This window comes from Anguilla rostrata, chromosome 7 (assembly GCF_018555375.3).
Source record: "Anguilla rostrata isolate EN2019 chromosome 7, ASM1855537v3, whole genome shotgun sequence".
Lineage (NCBI taxonomy): Eukaryota > Metazoa > Chordata > Actinopteri > Anguilliformes > Anguillidae > Anguilla > Anguilla rostrata.
This window is the reverse complement of record NC_057939.1, coordinates 14599705-14624256: the sequence shown is the minus strand read 5'-3', so window position 1 is coordinate 14624256 and position 24552 is coordinate 14599705. Positions and strand designations below refer to the sequence as shown.

Sequence of the window (24552 nt, the reverse complement as noted above, 5' to 3'; positions counted from 1 at the left end):
TAACATTTTAAAATATATATAAAAATATAACTGACTCCAAATTAACTCTTTTCCCAATATTAGTTAATATCTTAACATGTAGGCTGTCAATACACATACAAAAGACTGTTACATAATTTTTATTAATGTCCATTAATGTGTTTGTTTGTAATTAAGTTTACAATATACATATGTAAACTTAATTACAAACAAAATAATTGCAACTGTGATTGAAATTACTAAATAATAAAAAAATGCACTTGTGCATTTAAGTGTTAAAAGCCAAACCATTAGCCTTAGGGACAATGTATGTACATACGTATGTATGTACGTATGTGTGTTTATATGTATGCATGTATGAATGTCATGCTAGCATATTTGCAGCAGTGCATTCATAACTTTTCTTAGCCTGTATGGTGAAAAATGAAGTCACAACAAAAAAGTTTAAGTTAACCTCACAATTTAAATGAGGTCAAATTACACTGAAGCTAAATATTCATATCATGGATATTGACAATCCAACATTGCCTGTTGTATGCGAAGTACTATATCAGAGCAATTCTATATTACGTTTTCGTTGAGAAGAACAATATTACCAAATTAAAAAAATCACTGATATAATGCAAAATGTTGATTTTTTAGAAAGAAGCTGGGATTGGTCAGATCATAGGGCATACTTTTGTATACTTGTAAATATTGTTTCTTTATTAGACCAATACCTCAGTATCAGAATGACTTGTAGACTGTCCTTATACTTTAACATGACAAAATGATTAAATAATTTTAATTAAAATATAATAGCTTGACGTGAATCGGTTAAATGTTAACATAATCCTTTAACACATAAAGCTTATTCAGTTTTGAAAAGATTTCACTGGAAAACACTCAGTGGCTATACTTCAGTCATTGGTTTTACCACTCTTCCTGAATCAATATCCAGATGAAACTGTAGCGTGTAATAACAACAACTTGATTTTCAGAGACCAGTTATTATTATCATTAATATTATTTCAGTGACTTTTCTGTACACAATGCCCTCTATGAACTTTTACAGAGCTTCATGTGCCATAGCAGATATTTTTCTGGTTGTGGCTCGCACAAAGCCATTCAAACAAGCACAGAACCATCCAGACCCAGGGCACAACTCACTTCCACAGACACATTTTAGCTGGCACCACCTGCGCATATGTCCCACAAAATGTCCCTCAAAGGTCATCCATGAGTGAGTGAGTGAGTGAGTGAGTGACCACAGTTTGCCATGCATAGTGGGAAAAAGAATACAGTAGACTTTTTATTATATACAACATTTTGCTGTTAACGACATCTCTCTGTATCATCTTTATGAGGCAGATTCATCTCTTTATTTATATTAAAAAATAGTTTGGATTCGGCTATATTTTTCCTGCATGATCAAATGCGGATATCCATATTAAGCAGTCTAATCAGTTACGACATTTTGCGCTTGTTTTCTGTCCGGTGTTATGAAAGCATTCCATTAAGAGTGTTTCATTACTCTAAAGCAATTTTGATTTCATTCATTGCCTGACAATGAAGTAAGCACGAGCGAATCGCCTCTGCAGACTGGCCATGCGTTTGTCACTCTATCTGCTGAGAAATGACTCTCGCACTCAGTACGCCAGTGACAGTAGTTCGTGTGGGCGGCTCTTGCACCCTGCATAAAAAGGCTTGGGCTTTGAAAATAGTTTTCACATTTCACTGGAACTGCCGTTAGCACTATCCTAGCCTAACACATACAGCATTTGCTAATGCCTGTGTCTGGATACCCATTCTCACTACAGTTTTCCTGCTTGGATTCTATTGCCGAGATCGTTGGATATGTGCGCGCGGAATTATGAGAACCCATTTCCTCCAGTCAGAAGTAAGATAAAATAGGGTTTTGCACGCATTGGATTAACTCATCTCTTTCCTTATGAAGAAGGCAAAAGTAAGTTAACAAGGGGTTACGTTTACTTTCAGGTGCTCACGCTCTGTTGTTGGTGTAGGCAGTTAATTGCAAGCTTTGAGAATTCTGCGCAGAATTAACGACCCTGTGAAAGAATGTCCTTGTGTTTTTTAAGACCAATGAAGTAAATACATTTTTGTAAAACTTTAACGGCTCAGTTGCTGAAGCTGTCCTTGAGTTACCTTAACCTGAAGAAACAACTGGATATAAGATGAGTCGAGTATTCAGGGCACCATTATAACGAGGGGTTTTATATGGAAGTAGCCTAGTAGCATCTGAAAACGTACTGACAAACTAATCCTGTTAAAGGGGGTAAAATCATACGTGGCACATAATCTATGTCTTATTATTTACCAATATAGTTTGCAATTATTTGCAGTGCGTTTGTATTCTACTCAATTGTGTTTGTACACTTAATGGGTAGTAAAGCCTACATCTAAATACATTATAAACATTGTAAGGCACAATTCAACTTTAATTGTTGCCGTCCATTCTTAGCAGTTCTCCTATTTCTGACAAAGCATTGTCGAATTATTTAGATTTACAGATGGAACTGGATGTCGCAAGCAATGACATTAATCACGGCTGATGTAGCCTACACTGCCGCTGTAAGGAACGTAGACTACGGAATAGTGATCGATTTCATTGTATGAAACGAGACTGTATCGTAATTTGAATCTAGATCTTAGACTGACGTGAATTGGCTTACGATGCAGCGGATAGTAGAAACGACTGGACGAAGAAGCTTGTGATGTTTTATTTTCTTTTCTTGGCTGGACCAATTTATCGACATGGATGCAATAGTATCAATAAATATCATGGGTAAACAGCTTTTCGGGTGTAGCTGCGAATACACTGGCATTTTTTGTGCACTTGCAGTATGCAGGGGCTGCGTTATATCTTGTCCAAGAGCCATTTTATTCATGTACAGTAAAATGTCCAGTGTTAATTAAACTTGACCAAGTAGCCTACATATGAGTGCAATGGAGTTGAATTAACATTGGACATTTACTAGGGATGTACCTCTTCTCTTTTCGTAACACTTTCAAAGAGCAGAGGTAAGCATTCTTCCACAAAGACGAGTTATTGGAGTAACCTCCGATTTATTAGAGGTTTTATGATTTACATGTATATGTTAATTTGCGCTAATCTGCGCCATTAACGGGTTTTGTTGATATGACATTTATAACAGTACAGTCGTTTTGGCTTTAACCTACTCTATATGGGTATGAGGACTGTGCGTGCGAGCGCGCGCGTTGAAGTGTAGTATGATGTCCACAGTCCATTGAAAATTCGTTTGTGTTATGCTCTATGAAAGAAAGAAAAAAAAAAACTCGACAGGCCTTGGTACAAGGGGTATTTAAAACAGATGTAGTTCAAATGCTATTCATACGGTAATTTATACTCCTATGTACCTCTCTTTTTCACTGAAATAGTTTTATCTTCGTAATTCGTTTTCCTGCACGTGGCAGCTCTCTTTCTCTCGCGCGCGCCCGCGCACACACACGTGTAATAGCAAGCCAAAATAACGTTTTTATTTATTTATTAAATAACTAAATGTAACCAACAAGTACTGTCAGCTTTATCAAATTTGTTTTTGACTATGATTTGTTGTAGGTTTCTTTGAAGAGCAGTCCGTGATGTGCTGTAGCCTAGGCTATAGGCTATGCATAATTCTGAAGTAGGCAATGCCGATTTAACAAAATGTCAAAAAGTGAATACATATGAACCAGAAATTAAAGTAATTGAATTGACATTCGTTTCTGGAGGAAGCAATGCCAGCGCTTACTAGCGAGTGTCATGTGCTGCGAAGCCGGAGATCATTTCGCTGTTAAGAAGCTGGCTGCTGAGACAACGTGCGCCCTTGTTCCTTGCAACCGTACTATTCCTGACGGTAATGTTGCTGTTGATGCTTTAGTGAGCTGGACTCGGGTGCAGGAGCGCCGATAAAATCCTGACCTCAGAGGATTTCCGGGCTCTGTAAACGGGATCAGTGTAGGGGTCAGCGTACGAGAGCGTCTTCTGTGCTTGAGACCAGTGCCACCTAGACGTGCCATCACAGAATTCACAGCACGCGGAGCGTTGAATTATATATTACAAGTTAGGGCGAGACATACACAGAGATGAGCAAAACTACATTAAAAAATACCTCAAGCAAATTTAAATAAATCACAACACAAAAGAGGCTAGGCTACTAGGCCCACAAAATGTATCCAAATAAAATAAAATATTGAAAATACAAAAATTAATTTCTTGACGAGAGCTTTCGATCTTTTCATGTCAGCTCTGTTTTCTCCATACTTATTTGACAAGGTATGCTGTGTCTCACTACCTCCCCTTATGTCAAGTTTTCTAAAGATTGGACATGCAGTATGCCTAGTCTACAAGCATATTTAGCATACAAGCATACATATTTAAATGAAAACTTCAATGGAACAATGTTCTATTCAGTTGTTTTGAAAGAGAAATAATGCACATAAGGGAATATTTTCTCCATAATCATTGTCCCAGTAGATGTTAAAGCTATTTAAAGTCCCAGTTTGACATTTCGGGTTAATGCTAGTGGAACTGCTTCATGTTATAAATCTAATAATTACAAACTTTGTGTCATCTTGTCTTTTCTGAATTGGCAATAGGATAAATGACATGTGAATATACAAATCAGATATCCAGACTACAAACACAAGCAAACTTAGTGAATGGTGATGGAACAAAGGCAGGAGAAAGAAAAAGGCTTTACTTAGATAAATAATTTTTTAATTGGATATTTTGAAAATACTGCGATTCCCCTTTTTGTAGTATCATCCAAATTAAACCGAAACTTTTCCAAGCTCATACAATATAAAAGGGAAATATGCAGAAGTATTTGAAATAGATGTATTGCAAGTACATGTAACTGAAATAGTGCCCAAACCTGGATGTGCAGTCAGTACCTGGCTCTAGGTGAGATGTTGAATAATATAGGTCACTTCAAATTTTGGTCCACCTGTTTGTACATTTTTTATATTTCCTTTTAAGTCTGTGGACTATTTTAAAAAATGTATTCAAGGATGCTAGGGGTGGTCGCTATTCCGTAGTCTACTCACCTACAGTTATAGGTAGTGTTTCAAGCATTCTTGGGGGTGCTATTTCTAAAAATCAACCTGTTGTTTTAAGCATTTACTACTGAATGGCTCTTTCAGAACTGATTTATAAGGAACTATATGCTTTAACTGGACGTCAACAATCATTAATTGTCTTAGCTGCATTACATCTCTTTATTGTTTGCATGTAATGTGCATACAGTAGAAATGCAAGGTAGTCAAGTTTTGTGACAATATGTAACTTAAATGTATATAGCATATTCAGAACATCTTGAAATGCAACGGTGTCACTGGCTCCTACCTTAAGTGTGGAAATATACGTTTGATGCAACCATGGTTTCCAGGTAGGGCACTTGTTGCTTTGATCAAGGAAGTTGCAGTGCAAAAGCAAATCACTTCTATTTAGTTTATAGTGCTGCATGAAGGTGTAAATGGTCCTGGTCTTAAGGCTAACTACTGGGCCTTAGCTGTGCTGTCTGCTTCATGCTGGCTGCTACTGAGTCATTGGAATGTTATGCTGCTGAAAAAAAGAAAAGAAAAAAGAAAAAAAGGTGCTGCATAACCAGGGGCCAAGCACTAAATGGCCACCAGCAGTCATACCTTTGTCATAAGTAAAACAAGTTAAACGTGTTGAATAATGTTAATTCTAATGTACATAGTTTTTTATGCAAATTCATTGCACTGTTGCAATGGTGTAATCTTCCACAAATCAACATTAAATAATGACTCATGAAACTGGCCCATTTTTTCATATTTACTGTTGATTTTAAAATGAGATAGAGCTTGGTATAAAAATGCACATATCAAACAATTTTTCTTACAATGGCTTAGGGGTTTATATGAACTTAACTGTAAAATTACAAAAAAGTAGACACCCCTGTATACCAAGTGTTTAGGGTCCTTCATGCGAAATTATTCCTTCGGAGAAGAATCTCTGTAATGAATTTCACTTATTTGCATGTTGCATCTAAAAACGGAAAGCAGCCATGTTGTGCAACATAAAAAGCTCCCAAATGCCTGTATGGTTATCAGATAAGCAGGGTGTGAATTCACTAAAATGCAAATGATTTTAAATGGCAGAGCGCCAGACAATATATTGAGTGTGTCAAAAGGTGCATTATCAGCAGTGGCGCATATATGTTCAAAGTTCACTTTGCCTGTACCTTCTATGGCTGATTTATTAAGAGTTTGGTGACAGACATATTGGAATTTGTAGTACAGCTATGTGACTTATGCCCTATCCATATAGTCTAAATGTACTACAAGACATTATCATATGTAGCTCAAAACAGTACAAATTTAAGTTTCGTGACATTTTAGAACATTTTGAAGAATGATGTCTTGCATTGTAAAAAAAAATATCAACATGCTTGTTTTTCATGAATTATGTATTTATTATTCTGTTTTTTCTATTCTAATTTGTTTGATTATAGGTTTGTGATGGTTGACTTGCTTATGGACCTCGACATCTGGTTGCTCTTTAGGTTTTACAAAGGAGCATAGCAGCCATTGTAATCAGTTCACAACTGGAGTATCAGTGTATTCTGGATTGATACTACAGTTGTGAACTGTTAGTTTCAGGTACGATTTTACTTAATGTCTATATTTCAATATCGAAGCAGAATTACTTATTTTTTGACACAGTACCTGTGTCCTGGGGTGGCACGGTGGTGCAGTGGGTAGCACTGCCACCTCTCAGCTAGAAGGTCCTGGCCTGGGCCTTTCTGTGTGGAGTTTGCATGTTCTCCCCCTGTCTGTGTGGGTTTCCTCCGGATTTGTATTTTCTTTATTATATTTTCTTAACTCGGAACATTTGTACAGTGTAACAACAAAGCACCTTTTTTTGATAATGTTTACTGTAGTCACACTTTAGTTCTGTTTGGCCCTGAGCAGTGTATGAATCACTTGGAGAGAAGCATGAACATAATCAGAAATAACCAAACAGGACGAAATCTAATAAATAAACTGAGTCCTCTTAAAAAGGTGACCTTGGTCCATTTACATTTTTTACATTGTACGTTTTGGGTGTTAAGCTGAGGCCCTTCCATAGTGACTTACAATTAGTGCGCAAAGAAAAGGCCCCGGTTCATAAATCATCAGCATTCCAAGTAGCATTTAATGAGAGTACAGTGGTTGAGGTTACTCACCGTAAATCCTTTGTCACTAGAATTAACATGTGGAAGGGACGGTAGAGGGGGTTATTTTTTTGCGGGGTTAGGGAAATATAGGATAGACAGGAGATATGGAAGAGGGGTAGGGAAGTCATGGTGGAGAAGGGAGGGAGAAGTATTTCATCAATGGATGGGTCTTTAGGTTATGCCAGAAAGGTAGGAAAGGACTACCTTCTGGCATAACCTAACCTGTCCTGACTAAGGTGGGCAGATCATTTCCCAATTGGGGAGCCAGAGTTGAGGCCAGAAGCGATGAGCATGTTGTTGCAGAGGGAGGAGAGCTCAAAGCCCAGTGGCAAGAGAGCATAGAGCATGGGTTAAGGTGGGAGCCAGTGGAGGGAATCCAGGAGGGGGTGACATGGGACAATTTGGGAAGACTGAAAATCAGGCAAGCTGTGACAGTCTATGCTGAAGAGAGGGCTCAATAGACTGCAGTGTTTCCCACACACAAGCTTCATCTGGATGGGGCGCACAGGTATATTAACAGCCGCCCAAGTGTATTTGGAGAGCCATTTTAACAACAAAAGAAGTCAAGAGTTTTTCACAGTTAAAAAAAAAAAGCCAACAACATGAAATCTTGCATCTGGTTCAATCCGTCCTATTCTAATACATTACAGATTACTTGATATAAGAAAACTACCAACTGTACCTTTACGCTTCTGAAATATGTTGTAGAATAAAGTGACATTTCTTCCTCAGACAGAAGTGCATTCAACAAGTTGAATATTTGTAAACGTTCGCTGAAATATTCAAACTTTTTTTGTGCTGGCTTATGTTTGCTCTGATCGTTCACTAATGGTAGCTAACAGGCAGAACAACATTGATTGAATTCGGTGGAGTTCAGTCAGTCACGATCAAACATTTCACACACTACACTACGTGGCATTTGTTTGACACAAATCAGGCACAACAATCTTCCAAACACAATGTTCCAAATGTTTCCCTGTGAACTTTTCTAGTACCCAACAAAAATATTGGTGACAATCACTTCTCTTAACTAATTGTATTAACGATGGTTAAAATCACTACAAATCTCGAACAAATACACATATAGGCTTTGGTTATTTTGGTTATTCCATATAGTAAAGAACTGTTTAATATAACCAATAAGCCATTTTTTGGTTTTTATTCCCCCCACACTGGAGTGCTGCAGAAGCCTGGCCAGGAGGGAGTTGCAGTACTCAAGTCAGATGACTAGAGCTTGAACCACGGACTGGGCAGCATTTGACAGGGAAATTCACTGTGCTACAAGAGTACAGTGCTTCCAGTTCTATGTACTATTATGAACAAAACTTTTTATTTTTAGTTTTTTAGTTCAGATCAGTTTATTCCTTTTGGCCTATGTTCTCCGGGCCTTGAATAGTAATATTTGCTGAACTGCCAACAGGAAGTGTTTTTGGTTATTTTGGAAACCACAATACCAGTGTACTAACGCTGTGAGGAAGCTATTCATAAACAGCTGTCTTTGAGTAATGGATATCTCACTGCTTAGTAATATTAATTAATATGCATAGATGTAAATACATACAAACAATGCTCATTTAGTGATATAAGCAGGTCTTAAAGTGAAATGTGACTTACTTAAAGTAATGTGTATTACTTTTTTTGTCAAATGTTTGCCTGTAGCTCAGGTACTTCTACTTGCTCTGGCATTTCCCTTGTACGTATGTTTACCATTGAATTATTGAGAATATGGGCTGTTTCAAAAGGTTCATTGAAAAATCAGTTGCCAACCAGCTTATTGTCAGCTCAGCCTGAGCTTGATTGAGATTTCATCTTTTTCGTTTTTTAAAACACTTTTGCTTTCTTTTTGTACAACTCCTTGAAGGAGGCATAGTTAAACCAGAAATGTTTTTGTTTAAAACTTCCATTCCAAGAATAACATTCTCTTATAATTGCATTGTGCAGTGCTTTCCTGACTTTGACAGTAATACAATGTAAGAGTCTATGTCTCCAATTGATTAATGAATTAGACGTTTTAAGGATTTCACAGGATATGATTTCTATTCATTTTGATGTGTACTTAATATATTGAAGGCAGTGTAGATATCTCCCGACAGGTTAAAGTAAAAAAAAAAACTCCTTACCCTGACACTTCATGGGGACTGACCCAAAAATAAGGAACACTGGAGCACACTTGTCTCAGGGCCAAAGACACTGTTTAATGAACAGGGTAAGACAAACGTTTCGACATATACAACATCTTCCTCAAAAGTAAAAACATCTTATCTCCTTACAAGTATTTCCACTGGAACTGCATGACACCATACACATGCAGAAGTGGGGATGAAATCCTCTTATCCTGTTAGCAACAAAGTGTAATATACAGTACAGTGCAGGCCATAAATATTTGGACAGTGACACAATTTTTATTTTGGCTCTATTCCAGCACACTGGATTTGAAATGAAATGTGTTAATTTGAGGTCATCCATATCAGGGGATCTGTTTAGGGATTATTACCCTTTTTACAGATAGTTACTCCATTTTAGGGGACCAAAAGTAATTGTAAAATGAACATAGTATAAAATAAAGTTGTCATATATAGTACTTTGTTGCAAATTCTTTGCATTTGATGACCGCCTGATGGACATCACCAGATGCTGAATATCTTCCCTGGTGATGCTCTGCCAGGCCTGTACTGCAGCCATCTTCAGTTCCTGTTTGTTTCAGAAGTTTTTACCTTCAGTCTTGTCTTCATGCAAGGGAAATGCATATTCAGTTGAATTCAGGTCAGGTTATTGATTCAGGAAGTCAAGAACATTCCACTTTTTGTTCGTGTAAAACTCATTGGTTACTTTAGCAGTATGCGTCTTTCTGCAAGGTATGATATGCTTTGGATCATGAGCAGTTCCTTTCTTTCTCAACATATTCCTCTTTTCATCACTTTGGTATAGGTTGATATTCCTCTCATCTGACCAAAATAATTTGTTACAGAACTATAGTTTTTAATGTACTTTTTGAAACTCTGTTCTGGCTGTTCTGTTGTTGAACTGAAGCTTACCGAAGGTTTGTATTTTGGGGGAATCCTCTGAGGTTATGCTGGTGTAGCCTTCTCGTTATGGTAGTCTTTGACACATTTATACCTATATCCTGGAGAGTGTTTCTGATCTATTTAACAGTTGAAAAGGGGCTTTTCTTCACAATTTTAAGTAACCTTCAGCCATCCACTACAGTGGTCTTCAGTTGTTCAGGTTGTTTGCTATTGCTGAGCTCACAAGTGCATTTTTGGTTTTAAAAATGTACCACACAGTTGACTTTGACACACCTAATGTCTCTGATTTATTCAGATTTGTCTGCCACATGATCTCCTGCTTCACTTGCATTGACACTTCTTTGGGCTTCACATTGAGAGACAGCAGCAACAGTCTCCAAATGACTTAAGCAGGAATAATAATTATAGAGTTGCACTGCAGCATGTAATTTGCTCTACTATCTGTGGCTTATACTGGATGGTAGTATAATTTGTGTAGCTGAAATTTTAGTTCTAAATTCTGGTATAGCACTCACATTAAATATGCTACTGTATATTGATCGAGATACAAAACATGCTAGTAGTTATTTAACTCCAAAAAAGTACAATTAAAGAGTGTGTTTGTTTCATAATTTTACAGACAACTGATGACAACCTACAAAAAATGCTACTAGAAATGTATTTAAATAAGTTTCATTTGACATGCTTGTCTTAGTCAGTTATTGTATTGATGTATTAAAACAGAGATCTCAGAAGCATCATAAAATGTTATCTATTGCCACAACCTACCTCATTAACATGGCTGAAATAGATCATGTCTGTTGTGATATAGCCTACTCGATAGTCCCCAGTCTTGCATGTACTGGATACCTGTAATGACCTTCTTGTTAGTTCATTGTTAATATTATTAATTGAAAACTCCCTTGCGGTGGTAATGAAACCATTTAACACCCCTCATCTGTGAGGTACACTCCAACCAGATACATCTGTCCTGCAATCAACTTGGACTGAACCCTGACTTAAATCATCAATCATCAATCAATCATTACTAACATCACTAACATTACGGCGGCAACTGAGCACACACCAGAGAGCCATTACACAGGAGGCCCATGATTTAAGCGAGGACCAAAGAAATAAACGCAGGGAAGGTGAATGGTGTGAATATCTGAGCCCATAAGGTGAATGGGCCAGAGGGAGTGAGCAGAGTGGCTGTAAGGGTTAGACCTCTGAAAATGATGAACATGCACTGCCAGAAGCTTGTTTACAGCAGTGCGGAGATGAATGGTCGGCCATTTATGAGCTCCCTTTACATAGAGGACTCACACTGGGCTCCATGTGGAGCTCCCATTGCTTAATTCAAACACAACTGACACTGCTATAAAAACTGTGGATTTATCTGGGATCACTGCTTGACAGCACTGATAAAGCATATGTCTATAATGATTTGCTTCCTGTGGCCTATATTCAAAAACTGGCCCAAGCCTGTTTGGAAAGCTCAGTTGCCATTTGACTTCACGTCCAAATAACCTGAGGAGTCAAATGGCTGCATCACTGCACTACACAAGGTTTTAATCATTTTTTATGTTGTCATGTTTTCCAGAAGATACTATTGATATAATGGTAGAGATTGTTAGTATTTTCAAACAAAACTGCCAAATATGCACAATCACTTTGGCTGTGGTTCTGTGTTCTTAATAACAAAATTTTTTAATTGAATTGTCAGAGTGTGACTAACGGAGGAAAAATTCCGCTTATACAACAAAATGAGCTTATAACTACAAAGGCCATTTCAGAGGGCTGTGCAAGTCCAGAGCCACGTAGTCTGAGTATTCTAACTTCAGCTCGTCTTGTATTTATTTAATCGGTGTTAGTGTGCAGAAGGAGACTCAGTTGGAATTTTAAGTGTTTGAATTTGTAGCTTTGTATCGTAGTGAGTGGCACTATATGGGGGAGGGGAGTTTCCAAAGTCAGTGGCAGTGGGCCTCAAAAAATATGGTGCGGTCACAGTCATTGTGCGGGGATGAGGTGGCCTAGGGTTCTGGGGCCCAATGAGAGATCTTTTCATGGGACCCAATATCCCTGGTGATGCCCCTGCTAGTAGTCCAGACACAGTCAATGTGCTGGATAGAGGGGATATACGGATGTGTTCTGGCATGTTGTGACATTGTACACTGTGTGAGATTCCAACAACTCAGCACAGAATTATTTTAACATGCTACACAATACAATCTCACACCCAGTTCATTTGGATTTGTTACTCAGTTTAATCATATTAACAGCATAGCTGTCTAGTTACATTTTGTATGGACATTTGGTTTCGGAACAGTAATCTGACGTACGTGTATATATAGTAGGAAATTTAAGCAATTCATGTTCAGTACCTTGGAATTTACCCTGCGCTCTTTATATTTTGTTAAGTCCACCACCTTAAACATCACACCACATGCTAGAAAAACACCAAGATTTAAGTGGTTGGTTGCTAGCGTATTACCTTGTGATAATCTACATTATTGATGTAATGGCAATTATTGTATATTCAGATAGTGGTCTCTGTATGGCTGCAGCCAGCTAAAAAACATGTATTAGAGGTAATATTTAGTAAAGAGGAAAATAAAAACAAATAAAATGTTAGTAAATTTTGAAAACAATTCATGACAATTTCCAAGCCAATACATGCAATCATAGAGGAATTGTTCTGAATATTCGTGAAAAAAAGATTTTTCTTCAACTGCCATTTTTTTTTTTTTTTTGTATTGTCTAAAGGGCTGAAATATTTATATGAATGATTTTACTCAGGTGCTGGAGTAACACAAATTTCCCTAGATGAAATTTGCAGTAGACTTCCTACTTCAGACTTCCAGAGTTAGACTGACCACTGAACCAAACTGGTATACCCTATGCAATTAGACCTTATAAAGTTTCTTATTATCTTTGATAAAAAAGAAACATACATTAAAATAAACACTACAGCTAAAAGTGCTATCAAAATTAGACAAAATTTCTTAGCACCATTGCTAAAGCTTACCGTGTGTGAAAGTCAATAGTGTTGGTTATCAAGGAGGGAAAACTCAAACACTTCACGTAAGAGTTGAAAGATGTATGAAAACAATATAAGATCATTATGATCATTCCGAGCTTTTGTTTTCAGCGAAATAGAATTTTATTGATGTGTTACTTGGTAGCAAGGAGAGCACCACCCTTTGCTGCACCTACATTGGATCATTGGCCACGTTGTGCAGAAGGAGAAGGGCAGGAGAAGGGCAGGCTTTTCTGAATAGATAAGATCTGACAACCATGCAGTCATCTTCAGATCTTTGCTGTAGATCTTTGAGGCAATGCATTGCAACATTGTCTTGTGCTGAAGAGCTCCTTCAAAGGTAAACCTTGTGAGATAATGTATAATTGATTTTAAAAAAAATTGTTCACAAGCAGACAAAAGACTAATTTTTTGACCTCTGGAGTCTTATTCAAGTCACAGATCCCACTCTTGGGTTATGGCTTGTTTAAGCAATAACATGGTAATCAGGGAACCTACGCTATATAGTAATAAAATACGTGTATTTAAAAAAAGTTCTGTGTCCATACATAGCAAAGTTAAATTGATAGATCTCCTATCATATCTTTGGGATCATCTATCCAGCCAAGACACTTGTTCTTAATGCAGGGAAGTGATCCAGTGTGCACCAGTGTGGCTGTGCCCAGAAGTTCCATGGAGCCATTAGCCATTGTGTCTGGGAGGGAAGCATTCAGTCAGCAAGGCTTCCACTACCTAATCGACCATTAGCAAGTCCTCTGGTAGATAAGGCACCTGAAATACTCACGTTTATTTAAATAAATAACTTCTATATATTAAACACTGTTCCCAGTAGTCCTGCCATATCCGGAGTTTTCTGTGAGACTATTACTTTTTTGTGCTGGTGATCTCCTTTCTGCATTTTTACTTTCTGTGAGTATTATGTGCACACAGAAGAGCAGCTTACTTAGTGAAGCTGTTTAGGTTGTCTTTAGCTCAAGGGTACAACAATACTGTCCCACCCAATGAATAAATGGATCAACCCTCCAGCTTTATGCCATTTTGCTAGTCTCAGCAGATATGGTAGACTGTAATTTACTGCTGAAAATCCAATTTGTAGTTTATGACCAGGAACTGGTGCTTGGGTTGCCTTAATGTTAAACGATAAAAGTTTAGCTTTCACTGTTCAGAGTGTTGATCTCCTGCCAGACGACCACCAGACCTGAAGTCTGATTCCTTTCAGCCAGGCAGTTTAGCCTTTTGCCACCTTGTTGTTGCAGTAGATCGCTTCAAACTATGCTTCCCATTCGCCCTTCCCTTGTGTGAACCTCTGGAATGTTTTGCTGACCTTAAAAAAATTCCCCCCTTCCTCTTTTTTTTCTCAGTGGTATTTTAGATATGCTTCTGTTGAATCCTGGCTCATAAATTAGGCTATTTGTAGTTAATCTGCAGTAAAAGGTGGTGTTGACAATTTATTGAATGAAAGGAAACCAAGGAGACTGACGCTTTTTTGATAAAAGCTCTTTCATCAGAGTGATTATTTACAGTTAATATAATTTGCCTACAGTTGTTTTACAGTCAATATCATGTTGAGAATATTTTATATTACATAATTATTACTCAATATATCTGACAGCTCAGGCCTCGTGTAGAATGTTAACTCAATGTTAATTTTAACCCAGTTCTTTTTACACAAATTTTTCAATTCTATATTTTGGTTTTCCTGGCATAATGGAATTGGCACACGAATCCACTCTGAATTGGATGGGGATTGTTGTTCTGACTATTAGATTGCTACTTGTGTTTCATATTAATATAGCCACACTCTTTTATAATACATTGCCATTTTAGTACTGTTTTCAAACAGTTTGAAGCAAAGACCATGCTGAGTAACAATTAATATGTCACACTGAGCATGTATAACATTAAATGTACCCTGAACCTGCTTTTGCTGAACCGGAAGCTCCATCATTGCAGGTCTTGGTGAAAGACAATGAAGTTCCTGTCCCTGTCCTGTGTCATCTCCTCCTCCCTACTACATGGTCTCTGCTGATATCAGGAGTTTACAGTGTTATGTTGCTGTTTATGAATATTCATGAAAAGGTCTACCCAAGGACAGAGCATCCATTGGCATTGTCCCCGAGGGTGCCCCTTGATGAATAATGAAGATGCATGGGTTTGGAATGCTTTGACTTAGAGAGACAGCTTTTTGCAGGAAAATGATGGAATGCGGAGTGCTATTTAATAATCAGGTGGTCTTTAGTTTAATTACAGATACCGCACCTGTAAGAACAATGCTTCCGTGGGTTAGTCAGAACAAGAAAGATCCCACATTTCCACTTTGTAACTCATTTCCCGAGGCTATAACAACAACATGGAACTGCTGGTTAATAAGAAGACCCATATGCTTGTTTCCCTTTAATATTATAACACAATATTGTTACACATAGCATATCATCTTCATGCAAGAAAGCAATGCTAAAATGAGTTTTGCTATGTGATGAAACATGGAAAATAACAGATAAATTAAATAAAATTACATGTAATATCAGTATAATCAGGGACATACATGTATGGCAATAGATTCACACACAAAATAATCTTTAAATGGCATGCGCTTGATTTTGTGGTACTAGGAAATGGATTCCAGTGAATGACGGAAACATCAACAGCTTCTTTTCATTTCACTTCCTGACTTTATGACTCCCATTGCCTTGTAATTCAATGTAATTTAATCATTCATTAGTTATCCTGTGTTACTCCCTTTTATCAATGTAAAATAATTCCTTGTGTTTTCTTTCTTCTTCTGTAGAAAGTGCAACATCAAACATTTTTCACACCTATTTAATGCTTGATGTTAATGTTCCAGATGAATAGGATCTGACTACCAGGCTGAATGGAATTGTGGAGGGGCAACATGTGATACTTAGTATTACTGTGCTTCCTAGTGTTTGGAGTGATGTTTGTGAGGATGACCTGAAGGAGCTGTGGGTTCTCTGTGACCAAAACTATAAGCATGTGCTTTATCAGTTTCATAACCACAAAAATGTCATTGAAAAAAATATTTTCTTTCCAGCAAATATATTTTTTGAGATAAAAGTTAAGCTTTGAAGAAAGACACTGATTGGGCTTTGTGAAAATGGGCTGTGTTATAAAGGAGTTTTTATATCTATGTGGTGTAAATGTATTCTGATTATCCCTGAATGTAAAATATTTTTTCCACTGTGTAGTCATTATTTAAGGTGTAAGATCACAAATATGTGGTTGGAATGTTCTTAGTTGAACATTCTAATGCTGGTGTAATATTCACTGCTGGTAATTGAAAGCAATTGAGTTCTAGAACACTGAATTAGGATAATAAATTAAAAAAACATTCCAAAAAACCTACTCTTCAAAGAGTTAAGCTACCACACCAATTACCACACTAATTAAGCTACCGCACTAATCACACCAATCATATTAATGGATTTGTTTCCCTTTGGGTATTTTAAATAACTTAAATATCACATCATTTCTGTGATAGTAGTCAGGCTGGGGAGGATCCTGTCTCAGAGAACAGTGGCTGCAGAGCATACTTTGGGGAAGTTTAATCGTCACTACGATCACTGATTTGTGGTCTTGCATGTCTGGTGAAGTACAAAAATATGTGGACTGGTGTGGCTAGCATGGCTCTTGGTATACTCTAGATGGGTACTCTTTTTCGATAAAATATTTCTGCCTCTAGTAAAGGAAATTTAGCTTAGCCCTTTTCTGACGTCCTTTTTGTACTTTGGCCTCCACCCTCCCTCCCCTAACCAGACAACCCTGTGATTTATAGAGGGCTGCATGCTCGCATGGATCTGTTGCAGGAGTAAGGCATAAATCAATCTTTCTGGGTACAAGGAAACCCAACTTGTGTTTACTTTAGCAATGTCATCTTGGTGCCCTTTCTTAGCTGCAACGTTACGCATTTTGTTTTAGTATCAGTTCCTGCGGCTCTCCTTTCGTGAGTTTGCTTGATTATGTAACACGACACTGCTCGCTTTTATTGTGTTTTTGAATCACTTCGCAGAAGACAATGCTCCTCAAAGTAATCTGCCAGGATAGTAGTGTTTGATTTGGCTGTATTCGCATTGTTCATACTGATCAGTGTTAGAATGGAGATAGACAGCATGGATAAAGCGTGCAATTATGAAAGATGCCATGGGTCTGGCTCATGTTACCATTCTGACATTGAATTGTCATGTTGCAATGTACTGTGTGAGGAAGGTTCATTCCTTCTGCTCAAGAGAATTCTAACAGCATTTTATATCAGCCATATAATTGAACTAGATTTGGGATTGTTTGCAAACATCCTTAGGCCACATGAACACTGAGGTCACCATATAATCCTCTTTACAATTTACAATTCCTAAATATTCATGCCTTTTAGTTTTCCCTTCCCTGTAGTTTTTTTTCAATCATTTTCTATTCTCTGGGCTCAGTGCTCACCTGCAAATATCTCAGTTTGACTCCCTGAATAAATAAAGAATAAATAAAAATATACATTAACACACATGCATGAGCACACACAGAAGCATAATCAAAGTATATGTATTCTGTTCTGTTGGACAATCTGATCAGATTGTGATACTGAGCATGTGTCTGTATACAGAGACAGTCATTGTAAATGAGTATTCTAAAAACATGACATGACTTAAACTCCCAGCCTGACAGCTTGTGTTCTTTGAGGCATAAACACTCCACTGTGACACTACAACCCTTTCCGATTATTAGCTATCACACAGTAACAGTCACAAGTCACTCATTTAAGGTGTTCAGAAAAGCAAGCACAGAAATGAAAAGTTTAATTCAGGTCATCTGCCCTTTCATTTGTTCATTTCAAGACTGTTGTCCCACCCCTTTCTCATCACAAGATCTTTTTCAGCACATAATGCATGACGTCTGAAATGAATTGCGTAATTATATGCATGACAGAGTTTGAAGGATAAAGAGAGAAAGTATTGTTTTGACTTAATGTCAGGTGTGGTGCTAATGAACAGCACATGATTCTGGAAGTCACAAAGACAGAAAAAGCGTATTCAAAATTTTGGAAATCATAAAAAAATTCCAGAGAATCCATTGCAGGAAAGCACAGGGTGATCAGCCCAAATGTCACCCTTTTTCATCAAGAGATAAATGGAACACCTCTGATTTAGAAAGCATTAGAAATCAGTCCTAGAAAGAATCAGTCATAGAACGATGCCTGTGCTGTGTCTGCTGTTTCAGTTGACATTTTAAAGTAAGTGAGAATACATAAGAACCATGCCTGCTTTTGGGAAACATATTTTATGTGATGCAATGTGTTTTTCTTGTTTTACTGTATTAGAATTTTTTCTTAGAAATGTGTCCAGGTAAAGTTTATGTTGTAAATGTTGTGTTTTTGTTGTAAAGTTTAAAGCATTGTCTTTGTCTAATGGTTTTTTTTTGTTTGTTTTTACTGTTTTTCAGATTTGGATAAGCGCTTGTGTCTATCTATTATTTTCTGCCATTTTTGTTGCATGTTCAAGTGGAATTGGAAATCCTATAACAAATGATGTCGAAGTGGTGATATTTTTGGTAAGATCACTTTTTTTGTTAAACTTTCACTTTCAGTTATAAAATAATCTTATTCAAGTTAGACATAAAGCCATGATTCATTTATTGCAATCCTGACCGAAGGCCAGAAGGTTCTATGCAGTGTATCATCAAGAACAACACAAACAAGCACGCCTGTACTTTATACAGCTGTGATTTGTGTCATTGAAAGTACATGCACAGGGGCAAACCTCAGTAGTGTGTACTGATGTACTGATAAGCATCACCCCTCTGCTGAGCTAATCCTCCACTTATGAGTAAATGCTTAGCGCTTGAAAGCTGACAGCTGTCAGCAGAATGTTTAACACTGACATTTCAGCTACACCTTACATGTCTATTAACTGTGGTGAAGACTAACTATAAACTGGAGGGATAATTTATATTTTCATTTATGTTTACAGAAGCAGAATATACCAAAAGATTACAAGATTCCTATACGTTATATTCCCAAAAAGGAGGTAAGTTATATAAATATGGGTGAGAAAAATGAACCTGGTGTTGGAAGGTTATGAGAGAGAAAGTGAATGAAAAAGTCAAAGTCCTTTAACTTTTTGGTGTGGAATCTTGGCTGATGTTACACTTTCACTCTCTTTCATTTCAGGGTGGCCATTGTTGGGTCGAGCTAAATGTATATCACTTGGAGGAAAGCTTAAAAGAACTGGCGCAAAAGTTTGGAAACATTTCTACCAACAGAAATAATATTACAATCTTCGTTCAAATGCTGCAAGATGTGCGTTACCGCATTGGCAGTGCCCTGGTAAGATAATTTTGTTACTTAAGTAACTGAGGAACATAATATGTTCATATAATATGCATATGCATAATTATGAGGTGTGTGTGTGTGTGTGTGTTTGATGTTGTGATGTAACTCTGGTTAAAATGAAACACTCATATCCCTTTTGTTTGTATTATCAGGAGTGGACAATGCAAGAATTTGAATGCCATTACAGAGAGGAGAAATGGCAGACAGAACGTTATTTTCAATATGTGGAGGACTTTTTAATTGCTGCCCGTCGTAGAACTGGAAAAGAAGACTGTGAATCTCCTCCTTGTCCAACGACAATAGGTCCAACAACAACTCTGCCCAGCACAACAGGTAAGCACTACCCCCCACCCCCCATCCCCACCCCCCACACACACCTCCACCATACTGGCACTTTTCATATTACCTGGATTACTGTTCTCTGATGGAAAGATGCTAGTGCAGGATGAATGCACTGTGCAGCATCTTGACAAATTTCACAACAGTGTATTTTCCTCACCTTTTTAGGTATAGGTCCCCTCTCCTCCAGCACAGCAGTGACAGACAACTGCACTACAGGGACAGGTTGCAGGACACGTACGTGCATACATTTATATCCAAACCACAAAATTGTCTACATTTAATGAATAAATCAAAAACATTTAAATACATTGATCTGTATTTAATAAAACATAAGAAAATATGCAAGTTATACAGTCATTTGTAGGGGTTCATATAAGAAAGCTAGGTGGAATTTTCCAGGTTATTTACATCAACGGCTTAAGTCGTTTTTGAGGTTTTTGTTTTTGAGTGATAGCACCACACAGGCCAAGTGACAAGAATGCTGGTGAAAGTATTTTTTTTTTAACTCATTGACTATATACTCTTAAAGATAGGCACATAATAGGTTAGTAAGATATAAACATATAATAAGAGTTTTTTTTTTTTTTTTTTTTTTGCTGTGTGAATTTGGTGTAATTCATGTTGAAACCTGTTTTGTCTGTGCACAGTACCTACATCTGAGCACCAATCACAGGGGGTAGAGAAGAGCCTTGCATCATTGCTGCTGATTCCACTGGTTGCCATTGTGTTTCTGCTAGTGTGGAAGGTAAAATATTTGGTTTCAATTGGAACTTGCACTTTTAAAAATTAAAATATAATCTGGGTCTGGGTGAATTCCATTCAAATTCAGTCAGTTCTGGAAGAGAATTGAAATTGGACCAACCCTGACCCCAATGTACTTACTGTATAGGCCCCTGCCATTGTTACACCATCCTCTGACAATTTTGCAAACAACACACAACACACAACACACTCATCTTCCCACATGTGTTTCTTTGTGTCATTCAGTACACCCTTAGCTATGAGTTACATGGCCTTTGTACTGCATTTCATGTGTAGCTGGTGCACATAAACTGCATATGCCTGTTTGACCAGAGGAGGCACTCCTATATGATGAGGTGGGACATCGGGAGTCCCAACCTATCTGGGCAGAGCAATGGCCAATTGTGACTACACTTTAAGCTTTGAATTGTGGGGAGGCTGGAGTTAGTACCTCATGAGGTGATTTCAGGTGAAGGAGGTTTTTTTGTTTGTTTGTTTTGTCCAACAGGTTAGAGCCAGGAGGAGAGGTGACAGCTCGGAGCACAGGTCTGAAAACGGAAATATATTCACCAGAGAGGAAGGGAACATGCTCCCTTTAGACCCGGAAGCACCCAAAGAAAAGTAAGTACTGTTCATCTTATCAGCCGTGCTCACTTCTTGAGCTACTCTGCTCATTTAAGAAAGTGTAACCTTGTTTGTCCAAAAATAGAATTCTCAGAAACAGCAAAAAAAAAGTTTTAGTTTATTTTTTCATTTACCAGCGTAGTGTTATGATTTAGTCATGCAGTTTAGAGTTCAGAATCAAATTGTCCATTTAGAAACATTGACAATACTTGACAAGGCCTGGATGAGCGTTTCCAATGTATGTTAAAACAATAAGAATAATAGAAGTTTTTTTAAATTGATAAAATTAAGTTTATATTTCTATTTTGTCACAAGTGTTTGTAGACTGAAACGATGCCCCTCTCCCTATGAAATCAGTTCTGACAATATTGGAATTGTTTTAGACATTGTTGCATTATGCAACATAATGCTTTATCATTGTTTTTTGGTTTGGTAAATTAATTGATTGATTTTCCTGATACAACAGGAACAGACTGAACACCATGGAAATAGTGTAATTCCACTACACATTGTGAAATTTGGGTAAGGATATCATTATTATTATCATTGTTGTTGTTGTTGTTATTATTATTATATATTTGTGTGTGTCTGTGTGTGTGTATTGTTAACGCCTATAACAAACAATGCATAGTTTCTCTTGTCATACTGTGACTGAAACTGCTGGGTTCAAAAAGCTCCAGGAAGCCAATGGCACTGCGTCATAAAACCAAGTTTTCATAAGAAGGGACTTTGCTATCTGAATAGCCCTTTGATATTTGAGGACCCCAAATAACAAAGAAACAAGCAATAATATAACTAGTGTGTTAACAGACTTTGGGGAACTGACTTTAAAACAAGCCTGTTTGTGATGGTACACCATCCACTTCTCAAGGAGAATAGAAGGTCTAACAATATTAAACTATATTCATGATGTACATGCAATTAAAACTTCCCCCCACCATACCGTTGTGTTCTCCAGGTGATTCTACAGAAGATAATCTTCGAACAACAAAAAATACTTCCTGCTGTACTATGAAGTGAAGGACTTTTGGCCTCTCATCATAACTAACCCACCAACCCAGACCTGGACCCCTGCGTCTGGGCAGCTGAATGCCGTCTCCTTTGCACCCGAGAGATTTTCAGTACAACGAAGCCAATGTTATCAGAGCAGAAATGTTGCCAACACTGCCAAAAGTGGCTTGGATCTTGTTTCCTTCAGCATTGGCAAGAGACAGCTGGTGCTGTAAAGTTTTGACATGAGGCCTGGTAGACCCATCAAGGGGCTGCTGAGACTTTTCCAGCCAGGAGACGGGGGGCAGTTTTTCACCTAGTGAGGTGACTGCTTCCAGGCTTTGAGGAAGTACAATGCAGATACATACAGAATACTATAAAAATTCACTGCTTACTTGTGGTTCAGCAGACACTCTGAAAGGTCTGGAGGAACTGTTTGTGAATTATAGCAACCTTCAAAAGCTGCAAGCTGGATTGTGACCCAGTGTTTTTTGCACGTGAGGATTTCTACGTGGTGAAGGGTCTCATAGCTTTGAGAAAACTATGAAAACAGAATGGACACAGAAGAGACAATATAGACAGCTTTTTATATAAGACATATATTTGTTAATGACTACCTCCAGTGCCCCTTGTCGTTGTCCTGATTTCTAACCATCTAAAAAATAATCACGAGTGCTTCCTTGATCTTGATTTCCTTGGACTATCTCAGGCTATGAATGTTGAAAATAGCCTCTGAGACAAGTACTCCTAAAGCTGTGTACACTGATATGACTCCTGCAATATATGGGATTGGAATATTCCACATGGGGTTTTTGCCTTTTGTTACATCAGCAGTGTGAATTATTTATTGAGCTGTAACAGTACTATTCTCTGTAGGCTGGGGTGCTCTCAGAAATGTGACACAAATGGGACAAAATGCACTGCTTTCCTGACCATCATAAAAGAGATTTTATTCCACCACAGTTCTTCATATAATAATCAAGCTTGTTCCATCTTACCTCAGTTGAGCAGATTTTAAACAGTTTCTGGTGCACATCAATTACTTAAATGAGGCTTTCTGATCCTGGCTTTCAAAAATTACGTAAATCTGCATAAATCACCTTACAATTATGCTCATTATTGGGGGAAATTTCTCTGCACCAAGGATTTATCTAAATATAAATGAAATACATATGAGTTATTAACACAAATGCAAGTTGTAGCCCTTTACACCTACCTTTAGCGCCCATCATATAGATTCTAGTGCATAGATAACAACAGTATAGTTTTGATAACGATCAACATTTTCAAATGATTAAAACATTGTAGCACTTGTTTTTACTGAAACGATATCATGGCAATATTGGTATCACAGTTTTATTGTTCAACTGTGAGTTGTGTAAAAGCAAAGTGATAATTTTACGAGAAAACCTCCAGAAGCACCTCGTTTGTGATTCTCTGTCTTCTTGTAAATCAACATGTATCACCGTAACACACAAAAATATGAGCACTGGATTTTCAGGACACAACACAGTGTGTAAAGTCTTTCATTCTCAAAAAATCTCATCTAATAAATGTCCTTAATATATATGAAATGGCAGAAGTTTTGTGTTATGTAAGTCAGCAGTTTTTAAAACATGAAAATTGCATACCTTTTTGGTAGAGCCCATGGACGTTTGGTGGCCATGTAATTGTAAATATACTTTTTTGTATATTCATTTTTTTTTAAATCTCATTTTAAATATCTTCAGTATTTAGTCATTTAATAAAGGACTTCAGTTACAGAGTGTCATTTTCTTGCTCTGTTTCTACATAATGAAATGGAATTTCAGAGACTTTTCACATTTTATTTTGAATAGCTATTATCTATTTTAATTTTAGCGGCCCCATGGGGTGATATACATAATTAGCCACATAATTATATACACAGGGAGGGTTTCGGTCAGGGATCCCTACTTCATAACTCAGTTATAATTCTCTGGTCCATTTGGCACCTACAATCTGCCTGCACTAGGTGCACCAGTTGCACAATCCCCCAGCACAATTACTGTGTTAATAAGCGATGGAGTGAATAGATTGAAAACAAGACATGGCTGATTGCCGAGTACGTGCACTCCCCCATTGACAAAGGATGTCTTGAAGACCGGATGGGCCTACACATTGTGCAGAAAATGTGTTCACCAAAATGTTTGCTCAATAATAGCATACAGATTTAAAAAGCACACAATTGAGGTAGGGCATTGTGATGTGAGGTAGTGCTTGAATTATTTTTGTTTAAGTAAGAAAAGTTAGAAAAATTTCTAAAGAGCATTTATTGAATGAGGAACGTTGCTC

At 37.4% G+C, this 24552-nt stretch overlaps 1 protein-coding gene across 2 annotated transcripts; it reads left to right on the top strand.

Moving 5' to 3' along the window:
• The first annotated feature begins 1677 nt into the window (after positions 1 to 1677).
• kitlga (kit ligand a) lies at positions 1678 to 24000 on the top strand. Of its 2 annotated transcripts, XM_064343026.1 has the most exons (10): positions 1679 to 1924; positions 18654 to 18761; positions 19181 to 19237; positions 19381 to 19536; positions 19695 to 19875; positions 20050 to 20118; positions 20532 to 20629; positions 21134 to 21246; positions 21716 to 21771; positions 22208 to 24000. In XM_064343026.1, exons 1-9 carry the CDS (start codon positions 1910 to 1912, stop codon positions 21744 to 21746), a joined length of 828 nt encoding a protein of 275 aa, XP_064199096.1. In that variant the 5' UTR covers positions 1679 to 1909; the 3' UTR covers positions 21747 to 21771; positions 22208 to 24000. The 2 variants fall into 2 exon arrangements, with proteins under 2 accessions (XP_064199097.1, XP_064199096.1); XM_064343027.1 differs by lacking the exon at positions 20050 to 20118 and having other exon boundaries at positions 1678 to 1924.
• Positions 24001 to 24552: the final 552 nt, after the last annotated feature.

What these genes read in the sequence shown, in the direction of transcription:
- kitlga (XM_064343026.1), top strand. An exon ending in TCGAAGTGGTGATATTTTTG is followed by an intron (nt 18,762 to 19,180) that starts GTAAGATCACTT and finishes TTATGTTTACAG; the next exon opens with AAGCAGAATATACCAAAAGA. An exon ending in CCGGAAGCACCCAAAGAAAA is followed by an intron (nt 21,247 to 21,715) that starts GTAAGTACTGTT and finishes CTGATACAACAG; the next exon opens with GAACAGACTGAACACCATGG.